This window comes from Acomys russatus, chromosome 29, assembly GCF_903995435.1.
Source record: "Acomys russatus chromosome 29, mAcoRus1.1, whole genome shotgun sequence".
Classification (NCBI taxonomy): Eukaryota; Metazoa; Chordata; class Mammalia; order Rodentia; family Muridae; genus Acomys; species Acomys russatus.
In genome coordinates, this window is record NC_067165.1 from 6,150,877 (window position 1) to 6,178,094 (window position 27,218).

At 54.6% G+C, this 27,218-nt stretch overlaps 1 protein-coding gene across 3 annotated transcripts in view; it reads left to right on the plus strand.

Moving 5' to 3' along the window:
* Glis1 (GLIS family zinc finger 1) overlaps nt 1-27,218 on the plus strand; it is a 196,102-nt gene that overhangs the window by 167,617 nt on the left and 1,267 nt on the right. For 2 of the 3 annotated variants that reach the window (XM_051171561.1, XM_051171563.1), the window contains exons 4-9: nt 9,618-9,779; nt 14,014-14,124; nt 17,352-17,484; nt 21,471-21,627; nt 25,798-25,973; nt 26,279-26,446. In XM_051171561.1, the coding sequence (XP_051027518.1) occupies nt 9,618-9,779; nt 14,014-14,124; nt 17,352-17,484; nt 21,471-21,627; nt 25,798-25,973; nt 26,279-26,446 (907 nt within the window). The remainder of the gene's footprint in view (nt 1-9,617; nt 9,780-14,013; nt 14,125-17,351; nt 17,485-21,470; nt 21,628-25,797; nt 25,974-26,278; nt 26,447-27,218) is intronic. The other variant, XM_051171562.1, reaches the window with a different exon arrangement.

Sequence of the window (27,218 nt, forward strand, 5' to 3'; positions counted from 1 at the left end):
TGTAAGGCTCCATTCTTTCACCCCTAAGCTCACCCCTGACCTCATAACTTGGGAGGCAACAACTGGACAGCAAGATACCCTGCCCTGCTCCACCCCGCCCGCCCTGAAATGTGGCTCTAGATGAGGAAGAGGGAAGGACTTCCTTGGGTCATGTTTATTTTGTGTCTGCATTTGGCGCTTAACAGGTATTCACAGACACAAACTACACCAGGCAGCATCCTGAGCGCTCAGGTGTTTACGACAGAAACACTATTTGAAGTACTAACTACTTGCCTCATACGGTCTACAGAGTTCTTTCCGCTTGCTCTTGGGGTTCCTCAAAAGCCAAGAGCTTGTTCCTGTCTGCTCTACTCTCTGCAGCGGCATCGCCACTCCACGGCCTTTAAGTAGAGTTACACACACCCACTCTACAGATGAGGACTGAGTGAGGGCCTAGCGGCGAGAGGCACTTTCCCAGGGTACCTGGCCTAGTGAGGGGCTTCTGTGTGGCTTCTCCTATGGACACTGGAGAGTGAGCCACACGCAGAACTACGGTGAGCAAGCCCCTCTCCACTACCGAGAGTGAGCCATAGAACAGAGGCCTCTGACTGGCGTGTGCACCTCCCCGGCCTCAGCCAGCTCACTGGCCACTGGAGACCCTGTGAGATATGGACATTTATAACTGGCTGCCTTCTCCACCTACCTCTGAGAGCCACAGCCTGGACACACTGAGGTTCTGCCTCTAGGTCATTTCCTTGTCATTATGTGCCTCTATTCACCCCTCTCAAAGACAGGAGCCTACTCTTGCCTCTCCCAGGGTTGCTGTGATGCTGATGGGACCAGGGAAGAAAGGTGCCCAGCACACAGTGGGGCCCTGGCCAGCAGCATGGTTCTCCTCAGCTTCTCATTCCCTCTGTAGTTGGACTTCCTGTGCCTGAATGTCCTGCTGCTTTCGTCTCTGTCCCTCATTAGCTCAACGATGCAAACAGGCCTGAGGCCCTGGCCCCAGGTTGCTACTGTTCCTCCACGTCACCTCTACTGGGCACGCTGTGTGAGTTTGAGCACTGGCTTCAATCTGTACTGCAAGTGTGAGGTGAGGCCCCAGAGCCTCAAGCAAGGAATGTGCGATGCGTGAGCAGGGAAAAGTCCACTTGGGCACCGGCACTGGTGGGAGTTTCATAGTAGGCCAGCAGGAAGGAGACTTAGGAAAGGCTTCAGTATGAGTTGAGCTCAAAAGAATCAGAAGGGCTGAACAGCAAAGCAAGGGCCTTGTGAGAAGGGGGGGGGGGGGCAGCGTGGGTGTAGGCTGAGGACAGTGAGGTATGGACTGAGCTGGGACAGGGTGGGAGATGGTAATTGGAGGCCAGGAGGACAGCCACTGTCTTGGTGGTTTTCACAGGCTCTCTGCCCAACCCAAAGCCAGCCTAATATAGCTACCCTGGGGAAGTCAAGAGTCAAGACATCTCGCCTCTTCTCCCCCTAACTTCTCGACTACCTCTTCGAGCTCCCTGGAATCTAAGAGAAGGTGCAAGAGAGCGACAGTCTTGGAACCCAGCTACACTAGAGGGTGTCATCGGGGAAGCCTGTGTCTCTAAGCAGCACGCCTTTCTTCTAGAACACATGTACTGGGCTGTCCCAAGGCCACCCTTATTCCATATGTGTGTCAGTTTGTGCGTGTGTTGTGTTGCACACAGGCCGTGTATCATGAGTGTCTTTAGAGACTGTAGAGTTGACATGTTTGTGCAGGGCGTGGTATCTGGGGCTTGTGTATCTTTGGGTATATGTACAAGCATGTGTGTATGTTGACCTGTGTGTCATTACTTGTGGGGTGTCTGTGTGATGGGGAGTGTATGGAGTATGTGTGCAGAGCATGTGTATGAGAGAGAATATCTAGGCCTTGGTGTGCATGGGTGAGTATGAATTCGTGTTTGTGAGCTGATGTCCTACGTGTGTCTTTGACATGCTGCTAGGTGGAGAGGAGAAAAGTGTCAATTTTAGGGTATATGTATATGTGTGTCTGTGATTCTGGATCTCTATCTGGTGGCCTGGTATGTATGTGTGGGAGAGAAGGCTATTCCCCCTGTCTCTCCTCTCTTGTAGCCCTGGCCCCTAGCCAGGCCCCATACCTGTAAGGCAGGCCATCTTGGTCCTTTGCTGCTGACCAGCAAATCTCTAGGCCTCCCTCAACTCCTAGGAATGGAAACCTGTTTCCTTTGTGGACAAGGGTTTATGCCCAAGGTGAGCCTGACCCAAAGTTACGGTGTGGCTCTGGTAAGGAAAGGTCCAGGCACCACAGCCTCAGAACCCCCTTCCCACGACAGGCATGACTCCTTCCCTCCCCAGCTCCCTTTCCTTGCTTCGTGCCCCACTTTACCACAGCCTGCCAGCTTCTTTGGGTGGTTTCAAAGGGTCCTGGAAGCTGGGTTAGCAGGAAGAGATTGCCACACTGGCCTGCCTCGGATTAGAGTGTGTCTCAAGCAGAAAGCTCAGCCGAGGTATGAGCCTCAGATCTAACCTTAGCGAGTTCACGGACTCTCGTGTGCTCTGGGCCTCAGTGCCCACCTCTAATGGAGTCAGTCACTTTATCTACCTAGAGGGATTTGGCGGCGGGGGGTGGGGGGGGGGCGGGACAGTGTTCAGGGAGTTTGATCTAGTCCCAAGTATAAAGCAAATGTGACAGCCGCTGCAGGGCAGTGTCCCCTACTGCACACAGCTGCATGCTTATTCCTTGTGCCCAGCATTAGACTAGACCCTCCCCTAGAGGCCTCATAGTCGAGAGGCAGAGTCCAGACCAGTGTCCTTCAGCCCTACATCCCGAACCTTCCGTGCTTGTCTCTCCCCTTCATGCCCTGACCGTCCCCTGAAGGACTGGCAAAGCCTGGGGCTCTGAAGACCCCTGTGAAAGCCACAGGGGGATCATAGGCTAGTGTGCTCAGGGCCAGCCTGAGTCTCTCCCAGGGTGATGGGCTGAGCAGTGGCCCTCAATCCCCAGATGGCTGGCCTTTAAAGCAGGCCAAGCACAGCACTGTTTGACATCTTGGAAAAGAATCTGGCACCGCACATTTCTCCCATCTAAATCACTGTAAAGTAACTTAAAAGTTTGTAACAAAAATGAGAAGCTGATCTCTGAATGGCCTGCCAGGCTATTGTAACCCAATATATTTTACCCTTAAACCAGAAATGTGTTTGTTTAGAAGCAAGTCACTGGCAAATGCCAAATCTGGAGGCATTTCCTCCTCTGCCCTGCCGCATGCCCCATTCCCCCAAACCTCTTCTTTACTCTCTGCACCCAGAGTCTTCATTAGGGCATGAGAAACTGGGCTTTCCTTCCTCTTGGGCCATGTCAGCCTCAGGGAAGAAACTTGACATTCATCAAGCACCAGCTGTGTGCCAGCTCCTACTCCGGGTGTATCAATGTATTTACTTCCTCAGAGCTGTTGGTGGTGGCCCCGTTTAGAGAGGAGAAAAATGAAGACAGAGATGGGATACGACTTGCCCAAGCTCCTGGTCCTTGCTCTGTGTGAGTTTAGGCATGGTGGCATCATACCACCTTATGTGTGAAACAGAACCCCCTGATTCTCCTCCAGGGGCCAGAGGGAAAGATCATCACCAGAGCCGACTGTGTCCGCCACCCAGGTTTCCCTGCGTGGCCTCAGCCCTTACTCATGAACAAAAGGCTGAGAGGCTCGCTAGTCCTGCAGATTCTAAGCCTGACCCAGGCCTGAGAGGTCCTGGGCTTTGACTGATTCCCTTCCCCCTCTGCACCCAGAACTGGAAGGGTCCTCGCGCTGGCCCTGGAGGGGAAGATGCGACCCCCTCCCTGGCTCCAGCGATGGCTCCCCTCTGTCTTTCATCTCCTGCCCTCCGTACTGTGAGCTGCACGCAGCAGTAACGGATTGCAGTGGACTTTTTTCAATTAGGCTGATTTTCCCCTGCCTGTTACTATAAAACTCCAGATGGTCCGGGGCTTCACGGTTCCCGGGGTATTTTCCCCCATTATTTTAATCTTCTTTCGTAACACGCCCCACATGTGGGAACAGGGCCTTTCAAGGCTCTGCGCTCTGTGAATCCTCTGCGCTTCCCTCTCCACTGTGCTGCCTGGGTTTCCCTTTTTGCATGGCGGCACCACAGAGAGCCACTCCCACCATCAGCCTGGGCCTGGATTGTGAGAATCAGAACCCATGTTGGGCCCAGTTTCAAGTCACAGGACTAATAGCCTGGTTAAGTGCTCTCTGAGTCGCCTCCCGGGCACTGGGCAGAGTTTAGGGGTGTACAGCCACGTCAGACTCCAGGCCAGATCCCAGCTCTGATTAGCCAATATGAGAATGGTGACGTCACCTTTCTGAACCTCACTCCTGCAGGGTGAGGCTGGGGAGCCACTCCTCCGGCAGGGCACAGTGCCTTCACTGAACATACACAGCACTAGCCAGTGGTAGGTGTGTGAGGGGCTCCGCCACATAGCTGGTGTTTTGAGTTTATTCCACTGTCCCTTAGGATGTATTTTTCATTGTTGATAGCCACCCATGTTGAAATATTTTGAGACCATTGGACACCCTGGCTCTCTTCTCTGGGTACTCTTCCTCCTGAAGTCACCCTGTCTATTCCCATGTGTGAGAGAGAGCCTTTGCTTTAGGCTAGGTGAGCCTGGAGTATATCTGGTTAGTTGAACAGCATGTTTAAATTGACCCTGAACAAGAGGTGTCCGTGGAACTGTCTGAAGACACTGATGGCATCAGGGCCAATGGCCACAGGATGCTACACACACGCTTTGATTCACAAACAGCATCCTTCCTCATGTGCCCAGGAGATATCTGGACTCTGGACAGGTGAAATGAACTCACTTAAGATCATCCCTGTGGGATGTGTAGAAGGTTAATTGGTACCACACTGCACAGGATCCTGGAATGAGGTGGTGTGAGAGCTGATGACACTGTCAAGTACCACCAGGGCCTGATCGTACCAGTCAGAATGCCAGGGTAAACATATATACATGGTCAAGTACAAGAGAGCCGAGCACAGTGGTAGCATGGAGGGATAAGGACAGACATTATCTGGATGCCAAGTCCTTGTTCTACATGCCATATAGGAGTGAACTGGGAGGAGGCAGGTAGCCATGTGGATACTCAGGTGAGTGATGCTGCGATGGGTAGAGACAGGAAGCAGAGGTGTTGGAGAGATGGCATCTCCATGGGCTGCTGACAGGGTGGATGCTGGGGTCAAAGAGAAAGAAACAGCATCTGGCATCTGCGTGGAAGGTGGTTCCACCAGCAGAAGCCATGCAGGAGGAAACGCCCCCACACACGCACACACACCCCGCCCTGGTGAACAGCCGGGTGTCATATTATATCTTGGGCCAAGGCACTAATTGTACGGGAGTATTCTGTACAGTTTTTCAGAAACAGAAATGCCAGCACTCACCTGCTCCGCCATGCATGATCAAAGGCAGGCCCAAGCTCCCTCTTCTCTTTCCCCTCTGCTTTCCTTTGGTACTGGCTCATAGCTGTCTCTAGAACCCCCGGTCCCTCCGCAGCTCTCACTGCTGGTGCTCATGCCTGCTCACTCCTGGAAACACATTTCTTGGCACATCATTTGTCAGAGGCCAGGCATCGGGTCACAGCCCCTCCAGGAAGGCCTACAACTGGACGGAAGGCCGCCACATTAGCCCCTTCTTGGAGGGAGCTCTCGGCAGCTTCTGCTCTGTGTGGGACTGTGAGGCATTTTGCGGCTTTGTTGCTGGATTGAGAGTATGGTGAAGGGGTTATCCAGGTGAAGGACTATAGGGGGGGGGGGGGCGGGGGGAGGAGCAAGAAGAGGAAAGAGGGGGTAGTGGAAAGTAGGATATGTGTGCACACAAAGGCAGGGAGACAGAGATGCACACACACACACGTACACATGAGTGTACAAGAGTGTACACAGAGTGACTTGCCTGGGATCACTCAGTAAGTGAGCAGCCAGTAGTTGGCAGGATAGTCTGTAGCAGAGGCCATGTCTGTAATCACTGTGCTCACTGCCACTGAACCTCAGCCCCCATCTGACTGGGCAGAAGGCCATGGGGACACCATGCTGTGACAGCGCCAGGTCCATTGGAGATGGCACAAGTGCTGACCCGGTGGTCACTCGCAGCCTCCTCTCTGTCTCTGAGCTCATCAGTGCAGTTGTTGAGGAGAGATAATAGAGATGACCACAGGGCTCGCAAGGGCTGAGCAGGGCTCGATCCTGGCCCCGATGAAAGCACAAATCTGCCAGGGATCAGACCTGTACTAGTAAGGCCACATCCCTCCTCTACCTGCCCACCTGCCACTTCCTCTAGGTGTCCTTGGAGTGACAAGCCAGTCCTAGGACAGAGATGGGGAGAGAAGGCAGGGCTGCGTGGGGGTGGGGCGTGAACCCTTTCCAGGACAGATGCAGGGAAGGCTCCTCCTAGGAGGTGGTACTTAAGCAGCAGAGGCAAAGGAAAGGAGGGGCCTTCAAGGCCTCGTGAACCTTTGGGGTGCAGAGTCCTGGCAAGTTCAGAGCCGTCTCTCCACAGCTGATGCGTGGGCTGTATTGGGTGGGAGAGACCTGGGGCCATCCTGGAAGACATTAGCACAGACCCTGGACTTCTGAAAAATTGTCAGAATGAGAAGGGAAGGCCTCCCAGGGGGAGTACAGTCTGAACAAGGGCGGGGATGGGGAAACAGGTGTTCTGAAGCCTAGACAAGGATTCATAGATTCCCGCTGGGATTCTCCCAAAGTCAGAGAAAGCACGCAGCTAGGAATTATTGGTCTCCAGCAACCTTTCCCCTAAGCCAGTCTGTGAGCAACAGAGGACCAAAGTGGATGCTGGGAGGAAGCCCTCCCTGTCCTGTCATACTGGGATGACCTTGGCACAAGGCCTTTGCTGGTGAGCAGGGAGAAACTGGCCACCTGCTGTTCCCATCCAGGATTTTCCTTTTGTCCTGATAACTAGAACCCCAGCTGCAGAGGTTTGCATTAGGCTGACCACAGCGGTGGCCTGGACTCTGACCCACTCGGCATCCAAGGGGTCATTGTCTCTGATCCTTGTCCTTGTGGCTGTACAGGAAGTTCTGTCATGGCCTCTGCTCTTGCCTGGGCCTCAGCGGTCCTCTTCTGTAACTGCAGCAACTGCCCTCTCTCTGTCACTTCAAGTCCCACTTACCATGAGCAGACAAAGGCAGCTCAGAGTATGCTGCTGATCAGCTCTTCCATGACCTCCACTGTCCTCAGTGTGAGTTGCAGGGCAGACTAACTCTGACCTCCCTACATGATCCTCTCCCAGCATTCCCCAGTGCACAACTTACAGTACGGAGGGGCTCAGGGCTCCACAAGGGACCTGTTCCTTTTTGCATGCTCTGATAGCTCAGCCGACGCTTTGTGGCCTGCTGTCCTGTCAGCCACTGTTATCTGGGCTATCCTGTCATGGATGATGGGCTCCCAGGAGCTTCAGTGGGATGAGTGAATACGTGGATGCAGGCATGACTAGCTGCTGTGTCTTCCACACCCCTTGCTTTCTCTCTGCTTGAGGCAGTCATCACTCACCGAGGTGTCTCACATACAGTTCCCAGACTGGCTGAATCACCCATTCGCTGCTGCCGAAGCCTACAGCTCTCTTGCTCTGACAGCTTGGCTATGATGTTTTCTGATGGCATGAAATCCCCTGTGTGGTCTTGTCCTCCTGGAGGGCAGCATCCATATTTGAGTTCTCCTGGGCTCACCCAGCCCAGGCTAAGGCTGTGCCATCCAAATGAATGGCCCCAAGCTAGAAATTATCAGGCATAGAACACCTCCCTGGGTTAAGCTGCCTACCCTTCTAGGGGCAAGGACATAAGCCAGGTGGACCACAGGATCTTCTCCAGGCATGCCCCAAACTTACCAGTGGGTACTGCACCTTTAAAGTTGGCAGAGACAATGAAGAACAGATGGCTGCTTGTGGGAGAGGAGACAACAGAACCTTCAGCAACCTCCTTCCCCTGAGAGTGAGCCTAGAAGAGGGGTGTAAAAGAGCTGTCTTGGAGCCCTGACCCTCAGGGAACATGGCCACCCTTCTTTGTCCCCAGCTGCCTGCTGCTAGCAGCTCAGGGGTACTTGGTGCAGGAGGCTGGAGTCTCATAGGTCCTAACTTGTCATGTCAGGCAATGTTGACTGTGGACTTGGGGAAGAAAGCCAATAGCTCCATCTCTTCGTCCTTAGTGGTCACTGGAACCCAGAAAGCATAGTCACCCTCCCTAGGCTTTGATGTCTCATTAGGCCTGTCCCTTGTCTTTGCTATGTTATGTGACCTTGGGCGGGTCGCTTCATCAATGTTTTTGAGATGAGGACATTGGTGTCACACACTTCAGAGTTTTGTAGTTAAACACCAGCACTGCACTGAAGCAGCAAGTGCCAGCCAGCCAGTGTTGGCCTCCGCTACATCCTGAAATACATGTAGCCGGAAGGCCAGCTGGCATGGGCAGACAGTGGGGAGAGGCAGAGCAGGGCAGTAGTTAGCACCATAGCAAAGGCTGGGGTCTGCTGCCTCACTCACCCCGCCCGCCTCTGGGCTGGACTTTGAAGGCTAAGCAGGAGGTAGCCGGATGGTCAGGACAGGTTACCTTCCTTGCTGATTAACCTGCATGAACAAAGGCTGAAAACTGCTTTCTGCTAGAGGCAGGGATAGAATGCCAGGTGGCAGGTCTGGCCCAATTCTATTGCCTCAAGGGGCTCCTGAGAAGCTGTATGGAGGCCAGGGCCGGAGGCAGGAAGGACTGGACCGGAGAGGATATGGAAGAGAGGTCCAGGCTCGGCAGAGGTTGCAAAGGCGCAGTTGAGGCCATGAAGGGAATGTCTGGGTGTGCAGAGGCCCCATGCTGTTCCTTCCTCTCCCCTAACAGTTAAGCTGTGTCTACTACATGTCCAGTAGCCGGCACACAACCTTCTAGATGGCGGGCATAGTACAGCTAATGGCTGCTGACAACCCAGTGACACTTCATTGTACAGATGTAGTTACTGATTCCAACAGTTACCAAGAATGTCGCTCTTTGCCAGTCATTGTCCTTGCTTTGTCTCTGATGGAGAGCCACAGCCTCACCTTTAGGAAGGGGCAGATACATCAAAGGCTTGGGGGATCCCAGAGCCTCTCAGGGATGGAGCCCTTCAACTCCACGCTGGGCTCCCACTTTCTGGGATTCCATGCTCAGTAAGACATGGCCTGTCTCAGAGTTGCTGGCCCGGGGTAGACAGCTGGCATGTGTGTGGGTTGTTACTCCCAAGGTCAGAAGCAGGAAGGTCTCTCTTTGTTTATTTGTTTGTTTGTTTTGAGGGAAGGTTTCTCTGTGTAACACTGGCTGTCCTGGACTCACTTTGTAGACCAGGCTGGCCTTGAACTCACAGAGGGCAGCCTGCCTCTCTGCCTTCCTCAGTGCTGAGATTGCAGGTGTGCACCACTGAGCCCAGCAGAAAGGTCATTTTGTCCTGCCCTAGGAGCCCATTTCTGAGTCTGGCCACTTTCTTAGCCCTGAGCACTTCCCTGGGGCAGTATTCCCAGAAGCTTAGGGGAGGACAGCAGGTAGTTTGGGCTGGGCCGGGCAGGCTTGGGGCTACAGTTTCTAGGGGGATGGGCCCTCAGGGGTGAGGACACCCCTCATCAGCCTCTCCTGCAGTTTGAAGGCTGCAGTAAAGCCTTCTCCCGGCTGGAGAACTTGAAGATTCACCTGCGGAGCCACACGGGCGAGAAGCCATACCTGTGCCAGCACCCGGGCTGCCAGAAGGCCTTCAGCAACTCCAGCGACCGTGCCAAGCACCAGCGCACCCACCTCGACACGGTAGGTAGGCCTGAATGTGGAGGCTGGGGTGCAACAGGGCTACACACAGATTCCTCCCTCTCCAGGCACTGTCTGCCTGTACCTTCAGGCTCTGTAACACAGGGCAGGTAACGCTGTGGCAGGAGTGGGTGGGGCGTGCTCTTTGTATTATAAAATGACCAGTAAGCTCCTGGGATTCCCACTAAGTAGATATTTTTTCCCCCCATCATCCTCTAGTTGTGGGATGGGCAGACCAAACTCCAAGTGCCTCCAGTTGAGATTTCTCTACTTGGCCCATGGGTACCAGCCCAGGCCCCATATATAGTCTTTATGGGAAAGTGGGTTCTCTCACTCCCACATGCTCTCTTTGGCAGGCCAGCTACACCTGCATCCTGAGCAGGCCACTCTCCCCTCTTCTCATTCCTCACTTGGGGACAATACGTAGGCTATCTTTGTCCCTTAAGGAGTTGTAGTTGGTCACACATGAGGTTCAGCATCTTGCCACAGCAGCCTGACCATCAGTGTTGGGTCTCTTCCCAGCTCCCTGTCCGTGCTTATGCCTGGTAGTAAGTAGATTCCCCACCACCCTGTCCCAGGCTGCCCCATTCTTCTCCTGTGCAAATAAGGACATCAGAAGCCAACACAGCACTTTCAGGACTTCCTTCCTATACTGACTCTGCTACCAAAGTCCCTGACCCATTTGACACAGGAAGGAAGTGGGCTTAGGGGTCCTGTGGCTGTTCATGATTGCATGGCTGGACTCTGGCAGAGGTTACATGCTCAGTCTTTGTGCCAGTCTCACTGGTGCTAGGGAAAGTGGCATGTCCCTTGGGAGGACCCCAACCCTGTATGCAGCACAAGGCTGGCGTCAGCTGGACCTCTGCTGTGCTGCATATGTTTGGGGAGCTAAGTTGAGGCTAGGTACCACTTGATAAACCTATCCCATCCAGTATGCGATGAGGAAATGGAGGCCCAAGAGGGTACCTGACATATCTGTGCAACTTGGAAGCCATAAAAGCTCAGAAGACACACGGCTCCCCAATCTCCGCCCTTTATCTCACAGCTGGGAAACCAGATTCAGAAAAGTGAGCAAGAGAAAGACCAATGGAAACTCTGAAGCCAGCCAGGCCCTGAGCTGGGCCCTCTTTATCTCTTGCAGCCTTATAGTGTCACACGCCTGCCCCAGACACAGGAAAGCTGAGACCTGCCTCTGATAATTTCTGTGCCATGTGCACAGTTGGCTGACTCCAAGCCCAGGACTCTTTACTAGAAAAGCTTGAAGGGTTGAATCTGCGCAGAGGGGACAGAATGGCCCCAACTCAAAACCAATGCCCCTCCCCTTACAGGCTACACTGTCAACAGCTGACACCTAAAGTGTGTTGTGCTTCTTCCAAGTCCCCTCCCCTTGGTCACCTTCTCTGCCTGGGGTCCTTGGCACTCTGCTCTTACCCCTAAGAGATGCAGCTTAGACTGCAGAACCCCTAGTTTTGTCTTGCAGAGGCCACAGGGCATCCAACAGTGGGCCTCTGCCCCTCTCCCCACCTCCTAGGCCCGGGGCATGTCCCCCACGGCCTCTCTAGTTTCCTGGTCCTTTCTCACTCCTGCACTTACTGTATTTCCTAGGCCCAGCCCCACCTGATAAGTGAACAGAACTCCTGACGGCCACATTAGGTTCGCACAAACCCGTAGGGTTATCCCAGGCCTTTGTCTATCTAAGAAGTCTCTGACGGGTCTGGGGACCCCAGGTCCCACTCACACCCAGCTCTCTTGTCTAAATAGCATGGGCAGCTCCTTCAGGTTGCTAGACCGCATCCCAGCCCACAGCCCTCAGGTCAGCAGCAGGTCAGGCCCATGCCCAGCACCTTAGCTTTTATAGGAGACTCAGCCTTAATCTCAGCTGTCCCTGGTGTCAGAGAGCACAGGGCCCGTGGCAGAAAGGCGACTTTGCGGACAGACTGGAGAAGACAGGCCTTGGCTCTGATTTTGGCTCTGCCACTTGGTCAGAAAGCTCTGATGAGAGCCACCTTACTTCCTGTACCTCGGTCTCCTGTGGTAAGAGGTCTGCCTCTTGAGAATAGAAAGTATAGCTAAGGTGACCATGAGAGGCCTGAGTGCGAACCAGACAGCCCTTTCCTTCCTGGTAGTCTGTTAGCAGGGTCTTTATGTCAACCAAATCCTGCCACACTCCAGCATCCAGTGTGGGGCTTGGTCTGGCAGCCCCTGTTCCAGTGTGTGCTTCAGTTTCCCCATCAACAGGATAGGAACTTCTGTTTGCTTGTTTGACTGGCCTGTTCAATCCTTCCTGAGAGAAAGAAGTCCCCTAATAGAGAGGCACACACATACCTGCTGACTATGACATCTTCTGCAGAATTGCGACAAGTGTCATGGGTGGGTGTGGGACTCAGGGAACCATGGGTGGCCAGTGCTTAGCAGTGCTGTACCTAGGAAGCCCTCGGAGACAGAACCGTCTCCCACGTCCTGCCAATAGAGCTCTGTACAGACAGGGAAGAGTAGCCTTGCTGACAGGAATAACACAGCCTCAGGCTTTGAGCTTGTGTGGGGATTCCGGGCCTAGGGTTGGGTTGGTGGCTTGGGACAGCCACGGGGTTTCCTGAGGGCTCAGGGGAGTCAGGCCTGAAGAATGTTCTATACACGTCAAGTCCTGGAAAAACAAATACCAAGATGGGCCTTGCTGCCCTGTTTCCAAGCAAGCGTGCCTGCCACACAGAGATGTTTGTTTGCTTTTTGACCAAAGTGTGTGGATTTGTATCAGCAGTCCCAAGGGACAAGACCTGGGGCCAGGCAGCTCAGGGGCAGGGCTCATGGGAGAGTGTTCTGGGGTTGGATAGGGCCCTAGAGGAGAGAGAGAGAGAGAGAGAGAGAGAGAGAGAGTGAGAGAGAGAGAGAGAGAGAGAGAGAGAGAGAGAGAGAGAGAGAGAGAGAGAGAGAGAGAGGGTGTTAGTCAGTCAGGGTGAAGGTCCGGTCTCAGGTGAGGGGCTGTGGGGCGGGGGAAGGGGGCTGCTGGCATGCTGAAGCAGGTGGTGGGGCAGTCCAAGGCAGGCCTTCCTCTCCTGCCCCTGCCTTCCTATTGGCGTAGTCAACTTCTTACCACTGTCTCTCTCTTTTTGTTGTTTTCCCTTTAACCTGGCTATCTCCGTGGCAGCTCCAAGGTATGGTTATGGTCATCTCTTTCTCTTTCTCCCTACAAGGGCCCTGGACAATGGGCACCTCTCCCAGCATCCCCGCCACTGGCAGGGCCAGAATTGCCTTGAGGCATGAGGGCAGCTTCACTTGGTGTGTCTGACCGGACATGGCAGTCTCTGGTGCTTACTCTGAGAGGTGCCATTTCCTACACACACACACACACACACACACACACACACACACACACACACCAATTCCCAGAGGAAGTCCTGAGGGCTCTGAAATGCTCAATGTGTTTCAAAAAGAAAATCCTGTGAACTTCATCCCCCAGTGGCAGATAGAAACCCCAAATTGGTCCTTTGGAAGCCCCTGAGCTATGAGATATAGGTAGAGCCATGAGTTCCCTTCCTGGTCTCCGGAAACCTAGACAGGATTAGCTGGGTCCCTTGCCAGTAGAGCAGAGGGGCAGTGGGAAGACAGGCAGCACAGGGTGGGCAGCGTAGCCTGTGGAAATCTCAGGCCAAGCCAGAGGACAGGATCTGAGCAACACTAATGAGGTGATGTGGGTTGTGTAGGATGGGAGAGACCTTGTGGGGTATAGGGTGGGCGCAATGGTAGGAGAACTCCAGTCAGTGCCAGGAAATGACCTAGTTTCTGATTGCTCCCTCTGCCCTGCCCCTAGTTATTGGAAGGAGAGCCTTGCTTGCTGTGTCCTGCCTAACAGGAATCCTGCAGGCTGGCCCTGGGACACCCCCTCTTCCTCTCTTCGCTCTCCTGCCCAGGACAGCCTCTCGTTTACCCCTGCTCCACACACTACTTCTGTGCAGCTTCTGTGAGCACTTCCGTCACAACCCGTGTGAGCTGGAAAGACCTATAGGACTCAGTCGGTCCCTCTTTGCAGATAGGAGGCAAGTCCTCTGCACTCCCAGCATGGTGGCCCAATGGGGACACAGAGCCTCCCCTCTCCCAGACCAGGTGCCTTCCCGTCATCTGTAGCCTTCATCCTGCAGCCTGCCCCTTACCCGCTCATCATTCCATGGCAGGTCACATAGGGGACCTTGACCTTGGACAGTGGCCTCTTACCGATCACTCGTGCCCCTTGATATTACAGAAGCCATATGCTTGTCAGATCCCTGGCTGCTCCAAGCGCTACACGGACCCCAGCTCCCTCCGCAAGCACGTGAAGGCCCACTCAGCCAAAGAGCAGCAGGTGCGTAAGAAGGTAGGTGGCCGCAAGCCCAGTCCCATCTCTGCAGACACCTCTAGTCCCAGCCACTTGTCCAGCACTAGACCAAGTGCCCCACCACCTGTGTGCACGCCACTCCCGAAACACTTGAAAATGTCACTGCTCTTCCATGTGCCCGCATCTTCCTCCCACCCAGTATCCCAACCCTCAACCCTTGCCCCATCACCCCAACCGGCTAGACATTCACCCACCAACACACTGGTACCCTTAAACCCAGCCCTGGGCTAGGCATTGCAGGTATAACACAAAAGACATGGTGCCTGTTTCCAGTGGCCTGAGACAGATAAGAGAAAGCTCCTTGCCATAATGATGATGACAAAGGCAGGGAGGTCATCTCTGGCACAGAGAAAGGGCTTTGGCCCATCTGCATGGGAACAGAAAGGTCCCGGGAAGAAGCATCAGGAACCATAAAGGATAATGGCTTAGGGGTGTGAGCTCTCGTCCCACCCGCAGGGCCTGCCACTGCTAGCTTGGTGGCCCTTATGCCTCTGTGTTCCCTGTTTTCTCAGCTGCTGCCTGGGGAGTGGGTACTAGTGAGGACTGAGTAACAGAATATCTGCCCGGAGCTGAGCCTGTAACTGGCACAGAGTCACAAACATAGAGGCGTGGACATGGCCGTTGTCTTGGAGTGTGTGCCTGGAACGACCCACAGCACATGCGCGGGCAGCGTACTCATGTCTACACTTAGATGGGCATTCGCCATGTGCTGGAAGGCCTGCCTGAGACTTGAGCTGTGCCCTGAGGATGTTCAGTGCCATCAATTGGTCTTGAGGACCACGTGGAGCATTGGGGGTGTTAGAGTGAAATGTAACTTCAGCACTGAGAGCAAAGAAGATGGTGGAGATGGCCCTGGGTAAAATGATGGAGACCAGGGCTGGGCAGCTGGGGGCGGGGCGGTCATCAGGACCCCAGGGGAAGCATCGATGGTGGTACCCTTCAACCAGGACTGAAAACCTGCAGGGCATGGAGAAGCATGGTTTGCATGAGCATGCCAGCAGTGAGCTGCTGGGGACTCCAGGTCATGAAGTGGGCAACAGGACAGCAACCTTGGGTAGAGCATCCTGGCCTACAGCACTCAGTCTCCAAGGGCCATGAGAGTTGAGGGTACGCAAGTGTCAGAGGCTGTGAGGGTGAAGGGACAGGCAGGAGCCAGCCACGGAGGACCAATGAAGATGAGCCCATTCACTTGCTTAAGCAATGTGAGAAGTGAGCACTGTGGGCCACACTCAGTGATCTTGGACACTGCTGTGAATAATACAGCAAAGCAGTGTATGGACTGGGAGAGCCGGCGGCTTCCATCCCATGCAAAGGGCAGATAGAGACGGTACCAGGAGCAAGCTAACCTCGCAACGGAGATGGATAGGAACCCAGGACACAGCTTCATCCTGGAGGCACTGGGGACCCATTTGAAGGGTAGAGCAAAGGAAGGTGGAGTCAGTTTATGCAGCAAGCTTACTTGTGCAAAAGCCACCAGCTCCTTAACTCACTGAGCAGTGGGACAGGCCGCTAACCCAGTGGCTCCTCAACTCAGACAGGGTACCCACTGTTTTACATGCCGTAGCTGTCATCTTACATGTGGGTTATGTCCCTAGCTTATGTCCATTTCAGGGATGTAGGGACTGAATCTCAAAGTGTTAACAATGTAGCCCAGCCCAGGAGAGACAGCCGGGGTGCCAGCTCCTGACACTGCCCTCAGCGGAGGGGCCTCAGGGAAGCAAGGGATGACTCAGGCTTCTGTAGGCTGGCGCTAAGTGCCAAGGAGGCTGCCGTCCCCAGTGGACTGGTGCCCAAGGTCCGGAATCCTGCCCTGGTTTTTCCCAGGCCCATGCTTGGCTCTCATTGAACCCCCAGGGAGCTGGGCTGCAGCTCTGCAAACTTCCCAACAATAAGAATCCATTAGAGCCATCGGGGATGATGGATCTTTCTGGGTAAGACGACCCTTGTATTATGACAAGTCCTTGGCAGCCCTGTTACATTTTGGAGAGAATTAGAAATGCTTTTCTTCCTTAATTCTCCTCTCCTGCTGTTCCTAATCCAATCGACATTGCGGTCTGCAAGAACATGCCTTGGTCCTCTTTTGCCAGAAACTTCATTTACATGGAAAACAGCTGCTGGGTCAGGCGCTGAGAGCCCAGTGCAAGGCTGGCATGCCTTCCCAGCCTGGTCAGTCCCCCAACCTGGGAGGATGCAAAGCCCCTTAGGGCTGACTCTCAGGTGCCCAAGAACGTGGGCAGGGCCTTTTGGCCACCTGTTTTGACCTGGTAAAGCAAGCGTTTGGACACTTGACTGCTAAGCTTTGGGCTTCCCCCAGAGAAGGGTTACCTCCCATGAACATGCTTGTCCCCTTGTCACCCGTGGTCTTGAGAGCCCCACCTTGTCTGTTTTTGCTCTACCTGGAAAAGTAGAGATGCTTCAAGGCATCCCAAGTGGCGTTGGCCAGATCATCGCAGCCAAGTTTTACTGAAGACAGTTCAGGTCCCTACGACGATCCGCTGTGACCCTGTGGGGATCAGGCAGCTGGACCCTAGCCAGCCCTACACACAGTACTTCACAAATCATCTTTTCACTCATCGTCTCACTGCTGGCCCACAGTGGTAGAAGCAGTCACAGCTTTGGAATACAGGCAAGATGGGTGAGACCCAGAGAAGTTAATTACCCACTGACAATCAGGGATGAAGAGGTGGCATGGGACTGGAGCCCAACCCTACATTCTTTCCAGTATCCCTTATACTGACAGGGAGGATGGATGAAGAAGGGAGAAGTTACAGTTGCTAAGTAACATCACTCGCACCATCACAGGTTGCCCTGATGGAAGCTGCAAAGGCCCAGGAGTTGTACTTGACTGTCCCTCCCAGTTTATGCTGAGGCCACACCTCGAAAGCTGATCTCTCAGGGACCATGAATAGACCCTTCCCAAGAGACACAGGACCCCGAGGCCAGCCGGAGAGGCTCCCCTCCCCCTTCCTTGGCTCAGTGGCATACTTTCTGGCCTACTTCCTCCTAGGAACATCCTCCTCTCCTTGCACGTCAAACCTATGCTGACGTCTCTTCTCTGGAGTCCTTACAGTGCCCCCATGAGGAAACCAGTACAGCAGGGAAGGTCCTGCCTAGGGCCGCTGCCTTTCCCACCTTGTCCCCTGAAGCAAGGGGTGCCTGTGAGCAGGTGGCCTGACGCTCACACCTCCCCACTTTTTTCTCCCCAGCTGCATACAGGTGCCGACCCAGAGGCTGACGTTCTGTCGGAGTGTCTGGCACTGCAGCAACTCCATGCTTCCACACCTTTGCCTGCCAGCAGAGGGAAGGGCAGCCAATCCCTGAGCCGGGAGCTACTCCCAGGTATGTGCACGTGAGGCAGTTCTCTGCCAAGCATCCCCTGGCGGGGAGGGGACACAGGCACTCTGTCATCCCAAGGGCACGTGGGTAAGACTTACTGCATTGCCTCCGGACTCTACTGCTTCTGCCTCCCCACTTTCAAGATGTCTTCTCAAAACTCTTCTAAGTAGATAGATACTCTTTAATAATAATTTCCTGTTGCCATAAGATGGTGCCCGCTCCCCCTTAGTCTGGCCGGAGGCCTCCTGGGTCCACTCTGAGCACCTGTCCACTCTTCAGTAAGCCCCTCCCCTCCCATCACCAAGGTGGCTCTTATTCTGCTCCCAGAACCTGTCTCCTCATCCCTTCTCCCCTCCTCTTAGAAGTCTTCACTGGGGCTGGCAGTTTCCCCTCTCTCTTCCACCAGGCTGTGGCTGGGAACTCCTCTGGGGAAGGCCTGAGTCGGTCTCATCCCAGAGTCAGCAGCACCCAGAATGGGGCACGTGCAGAGCCAGGCTGCGGGGGTGGGGGGGGGGGAGTGCCAGAAGGAAATGTGGCCTGTATGAAATACCCTGCTGTACCCCGCTGAGTGTAAGCCAGGTCCTTCCTTGTGTGTCATCTACCCACAACTCATCCACAGCAAGGCACTCCAAGAAGCACCCCAACAACCCCACTCTGGACTCAAGGTCCTGTTCAATGTCCAGCATGTCTCCTTTTAGAAGAGAAAAATCAAGGCTTTGAGAGGGTGGGCAACTTGACTGAAAGCACATCCTCCTCACTGAGTTCTGTGGCCCAGCGTAGGGCTCTCTGGGCCTGACCCTGCAGGCCCATTAGACAGCACTCATAGCCACTGGTCCAGCAAGAGCAGCAGCCGTTGGCTGCAGGGTGCACTCAGGCCATGGCAGGAATCCTGGCTTCGTGGCTTGGGAACGCTGCCCAGCCGCGGGCAGCATGGCCTTTAGATTCAGCCGAAGGGGCTGATGCCTTCCACCCCTGCTCCCCGAGGAAACCACAGCCTCAGAGCAGAGAGCTCGGTGCCCTCAGGGATTTCTTGAATTACTCTAACCATTTAAAGCATTTTTTTTTCCTCTAATTTTACTCCTTCTCCCAAAAAACTGAAGTTGGAGCGGGCTTTAAAACATGCCAAGGCCCTTAGCAGACAGCCTTGGGAGAACCCATCTGCAGACCTACTGTGTGAGGATGCCCTAAAGTGCACGCAAGGAGGAGGGCTGCACACACACCCCAGCTCGGCACCCCCAAAATCCCAAAACTGCTACCCTGGAAGGAACAGGAAGGGGCTTATTCCATTGCTGGGACCCCCAAGCTGAGGACCCCAAGGAGGGGCCCCCACTGATGGGGCCATGGCAGCCTGCAGCCCCCACATGTCTACCTTGAGATAACTCACCAGGCCAGAAGGTCTAACCTAGCTAGATTAGCAGCAGCAGTTTAGCCTAGGAGCCTCTTTGTCCTCATAGAGGGACAGGGACAGCAGTCTCACCCAGTGCCCAGCTTCAAGCCACATTAGTGAGCAGCACATCTGCCAGGGTACGGTCACAGGTGGGAGGGGCTCCCGCTAATACCTGCCTGACCTGCTATCAAGACAAAGCCTGGATCCACTTCACTTGGGGGGGGTGCCTGCCTGAACCCAGGCTGTGTCCCTGAGGCCCTGCTCCTTGTTCAGTATCTCCCACAAGCTCTGCGAAGGCCTTGGGCACAGTTCTTCATACCTGCTGTGCGCTGGCTGTGCCAGCCTCGGTCCTTCCCTAGGGCAAGAAGCAGGAAGGATGATGGCCTGCCAGGCGCTCCCTGGGGCGGGGACGCACGCGGACGGCTGAGGCACAGTTGGGAACAGATGTTAGGGTCAGAGGTTAAGTGCTCATGGCTGATGATTGATGTTACTGCTTTACAGCCCAAAGTGGTGTCTGGTTTGGGGGAGGCTACAGGCCCAGACCCCTCTTCCGTGGCCCTTCAGGTTCTGGTGATTCTTTCATCCCATTCATAGTCCATGTACGCGCTCTGTCACCGCCATGTGTCTAGCTGGGGCCATACAGGCAAGGACATCGGCCAAGACAGCAGCAAAGGCCGGGGATAGGTTCTAGGAGAGTCAGAAGAGTCCAAAACTGAGAGGGTGAGGGAGCGATGATGTGAGCGTGTCAACTCTCTGATCTGGGAGGGGACACTTACCTAGCAGGGATGTCTTCAGCCCCTACAGGGCGCCATGAGCGGTAGTGAGGATGTGAAAAGCATAGCGTCTACATGGTGGAAGGACCTATCGGCATTCCAGCCTTCCCAGCTGTCAGGCCCCCAAATTGACTCAAGATGGCAGGCAAGGAGGTGCTGAGGAGGCTGCAAAGTGAGTCAGACTGAGCAGCACCAAGCCAAGCTACTTCCACCACCGTCCCCTCCAGGCGTCACCTGGTCAAGGCAGGATAATGTGTGGCCAGGACAGGCAGCAATGGGCGAGTGGCACCTCCGGCAGTAGAGGTCCCCAAGGCATGGGGGGCAGCACTGGGGAGGACAGCGTCAGGATGCCCGGTGGCTGCCCGGAGTCTGGGTGTCAGGATCCAGACCCCTGCTCAGCAGGAGCCCTGCCTCAGATAGGCAGCCTCTCCATTTGGCCCATGATGTTTATGGGGTCTGAGCTTCTAAATTGTCAGATGAGGCATGTGGAGAAACTTGGCACATAAATACCATAGTTACCAACCGTGATGACGTTAATAATGGGATTTCTCTCAGGGCCACCTAGCCACAGCTACCACCAGGAATTGCAGGTTATCTGGTCTTCAAGTGCTGCTATCCGAAAGTGGCAGCTAAAGGCTTTTGGGGCCACATTACCACAGCTTCCTGATGCTGCCTCGGGCCTGGAGCCCAGCCCCATTCAGTACCCTGAAACAGCCTCCTTGGAGGTTCTTCTCAGAATATCCCGTCTAGGATGAGCTAGCCTTTCAATGCTAAGCAGCTGAGCCCATTCTGGAAGAAACCTGTGTGTTCCCAGGCCAGTCCTTTTAGAGGTCATAAAAAGCTTTGGGTCTGAGCTACTGCCCCGCCCCGCCGCCATGTGCCTATACAACCAGAGCAACATTCAAGAAGAAGCAGCCGGCAGGGGAGAAACTGGCTAGCCAATGGACGTTGCCTCGGTGCTGCGGAAAGCATAGCCCTGGGGGACAGTCCTCCCAGGATGTCACCTTGATGCACTGATTTCAAAAAATGTGATACTTCTATGCAAATAAACATGTTAGGTTAACAAAGGAGCCAAATTGGGTCCCATATTTTCAGGCAAAGTGAGGAGCATCCAAAACATTTTACCCATAAGCCAATGGTGTGATTTAATAGAGGTCTTGCTTAGCATGCGCTGGGCCCTAGATACCGTCTCCAGCGCCATAAAACAAATTGCAGATCTTGTTGTGCCCATCTTAGGTCCTGGCCCAGGGGAGGGGACACCCTCTCCTGATAGGGGCTCCTTGGCAATGCTGCCCTCAGTGATGAGGAATAGAGGTGATAAAAGGTAGGACCTTCACGTAGGGTACAGCCTGGACAACTGCCCATAGCCGGCCTTCCCAGGAGCCTCCAGTCATGCCTCTGCATCTGGTCACGGTGGAGGAGGCAAAGGGAGCCCCGCTGTGCCGCTGCAGCACTGCTTCCTGGAAGATTCTACCAAGCTCCGAGCTTCTCTCCGCTCCAAGGTCCCCATCTGCTTCTGGGGATCCAGAGCCATGCTCTGCTTTTCCAGAATAGCCCCCATGGAGATGTGAAGCGACTCACCCTATACAAGTTTCCTCCACCATGCCTCTGACAGCCCCCTCTGTCACCTCAGTCATCACACACACAGCGGCCTCAGCTCTGTTAGCCAGGATCTGAACCAGACAAAGCGGTGCCACCCCGCCCCCGCACCCCCACTGATGCACTGTCCTCCTTGCCGTCCTCTCCATACGCAGATAATCACAGCTCTTACGACGCTCAGACCCTAACGAGTGGCCAGAGCCCAGTGACATCTCTTTGGTTCCTTGCAGGTGTGTATCCTGGCTCCATCACCCCACAAAATGGACTTGCGTCAGGCATCCTGTCCCCCTCCCATGATGGTCCTTCCAGGCACCACCCGCTAGAAGTCACCACTGGGTCCCACCACCACCTGTCGCCTCTGCCCACAGCTGAGAACACCAGGGATGGGTATGTATGACAAGCCAGTCCTCAGGAGCCACACCTTAGCACTTGTGAAGGAGGCAGTCAGAGCAGGCGAGCTGCACACAATCTGTTGTTACTGGCGGCAGCAGCCTGCAGTTGTACATCACAGACTGGGTCCTGTGCTCTGTGCCACCTTCTGTGTAAGATGTTGTCGGTGCCTCCCAGGGTCACTCCCTACCGCCAGAAGCAAATGACATTGGTACCCAGGCTTCCAGTCAGCCACATATTCACTTTAGAGCCTCTGGGAACATTCTGCTACAACCAGGCTCTCAGAAGTGCCCCTCCAGCTTCTCCCTGGCTCTTTGGGCATTTGATACCAGACTTCCCCTAGAGGGGCCACCCTGGGTCCCGTTGAAACACCCTAGAGTCTTCCACAGGGCCACTGTATTCATTATGCTCCTTGCCCTATTGGCTGGAGCTGGCGAACATGCTGCCATCCTCCATGTTCAGAAGGAGCCCTAGCCTCCAACCCTCCCCCGTCCTGCCTAACACCACTAGTGACTTGCTCAACTTTGTTGCTCAAGGTCTGGCCTCAGCTATTTCCTCCTTCCTTGTCCTCCCTCCCCAAACCTGCATAGCCTTGGCCACCATTAGCTATAGGATCAGTCTGGCTTTATTAAAGAATCTGTGGCCCGCTGCTCCTACCTGGGCCATCTTGCCGTTCATTCATCTATTCCTTCACAGTTCCTGTGAGTAGGTCCCCTGGCCCAGTACCGGGCCACCACTGGCTTTGTGTGAAGGGCTGCTGGACAGGCTCCACAGTATGACCATATTGGGGAGGAGCAGAAAGGGCAGCAGAGGCCCAGAAAGGAAGCCAGCGGGCCAGATGTGCTGCCTACAGGAGGCAGTGCTAAGCCAGGCTCCAGGAACCAGGTGGGCAGGCATGGGAAAGAGTAGCAGGAACAAAGGCAGCCGTAGTGAGAGCTGGGAAGTGCTGGGAGAGGGACCATTGTGTGGAATCCTGAGCTGAAGAGAGGCCCCAGGAGGCAGACATAAGGCCAGGGATAGAGGTACCCTGAAGATTATGCCGGGCCACCAACATGCGTTAGATAGTAAGGGGCAGTAAAGGGCATAGGACATGAAATAACAGCCCGAGCTGAGGCTGGGCAGGTAGGGAGAGAACCCAAACAGCCATCATAGCACAGGCTTGACCCTAGCTAGATGAGGGAAACCCAATGCCTTGGGCCTTCCCTGAGCCTCTGTTTCTTCCTCCTTAAAAGGCATTGAAAGGCCCTCCTCCAGGAAGGTGGTGAGGACCACTTACCCCTGCCTGGTGTGGCTTGTGTCACCTGGTACAGGTCTCCTCCATAGTAGCCCCTGCTCTTCCCACCCCCAGCTCAGGCCACCTGCTTAGCCAGTGGCCAGTCTCAGCATAAGATGTTAAGCCACAGAGGCCCTCGCAAGGCCTAGGCTTGTTGCTTGGCCTCATTCATCACCTGCCTGCGGCCGGCGTAAGTGCCCATCAGGGATGCCTCCAGTGAGAGGCAGAGTGATGACAAGACAGGACCCCGGCCCACCCGCCCAACCCTGGCCTGCAGAGTGCCTAGAGTTGTCCCCAGCCGCCAGGCGCCCGGGTTCCGGATGCCTGCTGGAGAGAAGGGCCCCATGGTTGACACAGCCTGAATGGGTTTCTTTTTCAGCCCCAGAGGAGAGATGGGCGGGAAGGCCTTTGGCTTCCCCTGCTTGCCAAAGTCAACAGGGACTGGCCACTTGAGGCTCCCCAGTGGTTTGCTGGAGACGTTTAAATAGCCTGATAGAATTATCTGATTCACTCAAAAATATTCTAAGAGGGCCTGACTTCATGACCAAATGTATTTACCCTGGCTCGGAGGAGACACCAAATTTGGTGGGTTTCTTTCCCAGCGCTGTGCAAGGAAGGCACAGAGCCCTGGGGCTGCCAGCCAGGCCCGAGGTAACTTATATAGGCTTCAAGCAAAGCTCAAATGTGCCACAGGAGCCACTTGCCTGGCTCCAGAGAGAGCTCCAGGTGACCTTCTTGTCATCAGAGTGGCGTGGCTCCGCCTGTGTGTTGGCTGTGTGCACTTGCGTTCTGTTTAATCTCACAGGCGGTGAAGGTGGCAGAGGGGAATTTATGGCAGGTCTGGACAGAGAAAATAAACCTTGAAGACACACATGCTTCCCCAGATCTGGGCTTGCCTTTGCGTTGCACGGATTTGGGGCTGAGTGGTTTAGAAACTTAACTTGTGGCCAGGCATGTTGACATACACCTGAAATATAACCACTCAGGACACTGAGGCAGGAGGATGGTGAGTTTAAGGGCAGCCTGGGCTAAACAGTGAAACCGTGTCTCCAAAAGAACCTGTTTGTGGATATTTGTCATTGTTTGCCACAGGCCAGGCCCCTTCATGGGCTCTGGTGATGCAGAAGACCACGGCTGCCTCCCTGTAAGGCACGGCTGGGTTATGCGTTCTCAGATGAGAAGGGGCAAGGCAGACACCCCATAGTTCTGAAGGAAAGATCTCATCTGACCATGTCCTAGCCTGGCTTCCGCCGGGAGACTGAGCAGTGTAGTCATCCGGCTGGTGGCCCGGCCTTTGCAGTTGGCAGTGCACAGAGGGAGACTCTGTCCCCATGGACTGAAAACATTAACAAATGGAGAGGTTAAGTACAGAGATCCAATGAGGACTTGGCTCTTGAACTTCAGACGGTGATGTCCAGGTGTGTGGAAGATGGCAGTGTACTGGCAAGGCTGTGGGAGCGGGCTGCCGAGGCTCCAGGGCTGAAGGAAGCAGAAGGTACCTCCGGTGTGTCCCTGGATCTCCTGTCCGTGCCACAGACCCCCTACTTCCTTCCCAGTGGGCACTGATCTGCCCCCACAAACCCAACTTCTAGTGGGAGAATGAGGATGATATGCCTTCTTGACAGAGTGGCCTAGAGCCATGGCACTGAATTTGCTGTCTGCCTTAATATAGACCAGCGGTTCTCAATCTTCCTAATGCTGCTGCGACCCTTTAATACAGTTCCTCATGTTGTGGTGACCCCCCCCCCCCGCCATAAAATTATTTCATTGTGACATCATACTGTAATTTTGCTACTGTTATGAATTATAATGTAAATATGAGAACTATTGATATAGATGGTCCAGGGAATCCACGAGTCAAACCTATGTCTTGGCAACCTGGCTGCTGTTCTTTTTCCTTCTGCAGTGCCTACATGCACTGTTGGGCCACAGGCCTGTGCGTGGGTTCAGAGTCCCTGAGCCTAAAGGCCTGCAGTCCCTGTAAGTAAAACTCAAGGCTTAGGATGGAAACCTGAGGCAGGAGCCTGGCCTGTAGGGTCTGCAGCCAAGTCGGGTGGCATTCACCGTGGCTGCACTCAAGGGCACCTGCGCTTTCAGCTCACAAGAGCTTCTGAAGAGCACAGGCTGGAGCCTGGATCCCTCAAGTTAGGTATGAAAGTAGGTACTTCACCTCCCATCACAGAAGCTATGCAAGTAGGAAGACAGTTGGCCAGGAGGGAAATTAGGAGAGGCTCCCTCAAATACTCTGCACAGTAGAATAAAATGGCAACGTGCATGGCAGGTGCAAGAGCTAGCTTTCCTTCCCCTCATTATGGCATTTGTTAATGAGGACGTATGCACATTGTACTGGGTCGTTTGCTTACATGGTTTTGACTTTACCCTCATCCAAACCTGTGTGGCCAATGCTGCGGGGCCACATGGACAAAAAGCCTTGCGCAGCCTCTCTGAACCTTGGTTTCCCGATCTACCAAAGTGACCTAGTGAATCAGATTCCAGAAGGTCTGTTCCATCCCTCATCCAGAGTGGCACACAGGAGGGCTGGTCACCAGCAGGGCTGGGTGGTATTTAACCTAGGATAGCGACAGCTGCAGTGTATCAGGAGGTAAACAGCACCCTGCAGGAAAACCGGGGCTCCCAACATTCCAAGGTCTGTGTCTGGTGGAAGCTGCCCAAACTCGAACTCTGCCCTGTGCATTTCCGAGGTCATGGACATCTTTGTTCCTTGTTTCCTGGCATCCTGAATGCTGAGGTCTCAACTAGCCTATAGCTTCCGCCGGACCATGACCAAGCGAGGGGCTCATGGGCATGTCTATGACGCTAAATTAGAGCAGACGATGAGGCCCCTGGGTCGTGCCCCTGCCCATGAGGAAACCATGGTGCTCTGTTCTCTCCAGCCTGGGGCCTGGCCTCCTCTCACCCATGGTCAGCCCGCTGAAGGGCCTTGGTCCCCCATCACTGCCGCCATCCTCCCAGAGTCAGTCTCCTGGAGGACAGTCATTCTCCACGCTCCCCAGCAAGCCGACCTACCCACCCTTCCAAAGCCCACCACCACCTCTGCCCAGCCCCCAAGGTAAGCTGCCCTTAACCCCTTGTTGGCCAAGAGGACCGACGTGGGGTGTTGGGGGTGGCAGGTGGGTACTCTGAACAACAGGTTGGGTTCCAAGGGTTACCTACGCTGGTTAGAGGAAGAGTGGGTGGGTATGCTGTACTTGGAAGATGGAGGGACAGACCGCCTTACCCTCCTCTACCTGGCCCTGTTCTCTCTTCTCATCCACACCCTCAATGCCTGGACCAGACAGCAAGGGGGCTGATCCCCCCCCCCATGACCTGGGTGCATCCGTCTGTCACCACCACCATCCCTCTCTCCTCTTGCAGGCTACCAAGGCAGTTTCCATTCCATCCAGAACTGCTTCCCCTATGGTGACTGCTACCGGAGCACAGAACCAGCAGCCTCCAGGGATGGACTAGTGGGTGATGCCCATGGTTTCGACCCCTTGCGACCCAACACCTACCCCAGCCTCAGCGCACCTTTACCTGCCCCGGGTAAGCTGCCAAAGCCTCCCTTCCCTGAGCACTACCAAGGCTAGCCCTCTAGGACTTTCTACACTCTTGTGTCTGTTTAACAGCCCTGTGTTGTAAAGCCTCCCATGTAGACATAGATGCAGAAGCTTAGAGAGGCCCAGCCTCTCTGAGCCAGGGTACTGCCATAACTTTGCCCAGCTTCATCTATCTGGGAGTCCTTAGACTCTCTTATTTAGACTGGAACTTACTGGACCTAATGAAGTTTCATACTAAGTGTTTATCAGGCACCTGCTGAGTTCTGGCTCAGCCCTGGGTCGGACCCTGCAGCCTGGAGGGAGACAAAGGCTGATCCCTGCTTCACAGGAGAGAAGCAGGAAGGGCCTGGGGCATGCCTGTTCCCCCGCAGGGGAAGTGCCTGTTGAGCCTCTGAGAGTGCAGGGGATGGAGAGCCTGTTGCCCTAGCCCTGGCTCAGGGGAGAAGTGCAGTGGACAGGGAGGGAGCACATTGCCCAGAATTGGAATCAGGCTCTGTCCAGCAGGCAGAGCAGAGCTCAGGGCAGTATATTAGTAGGCAGAACTTCCTGAATTACCTAAGCCAAGCCTCACCCAAGTCAGGCTCAGGCGTGAGGCTAGTGGAGGCCATAAGGCTCAGACCAAGGGGAAGCTGAGACCCTCGTGAGCAGCCTTGAGCAGCACAATGGGAACAGAGGGACATGGACCCTGGACACAGGGCCAGGCCAGAGAGGCTACCAATAAACCAGACTTGTAGTTCCATCATCATCATCATCGTGGG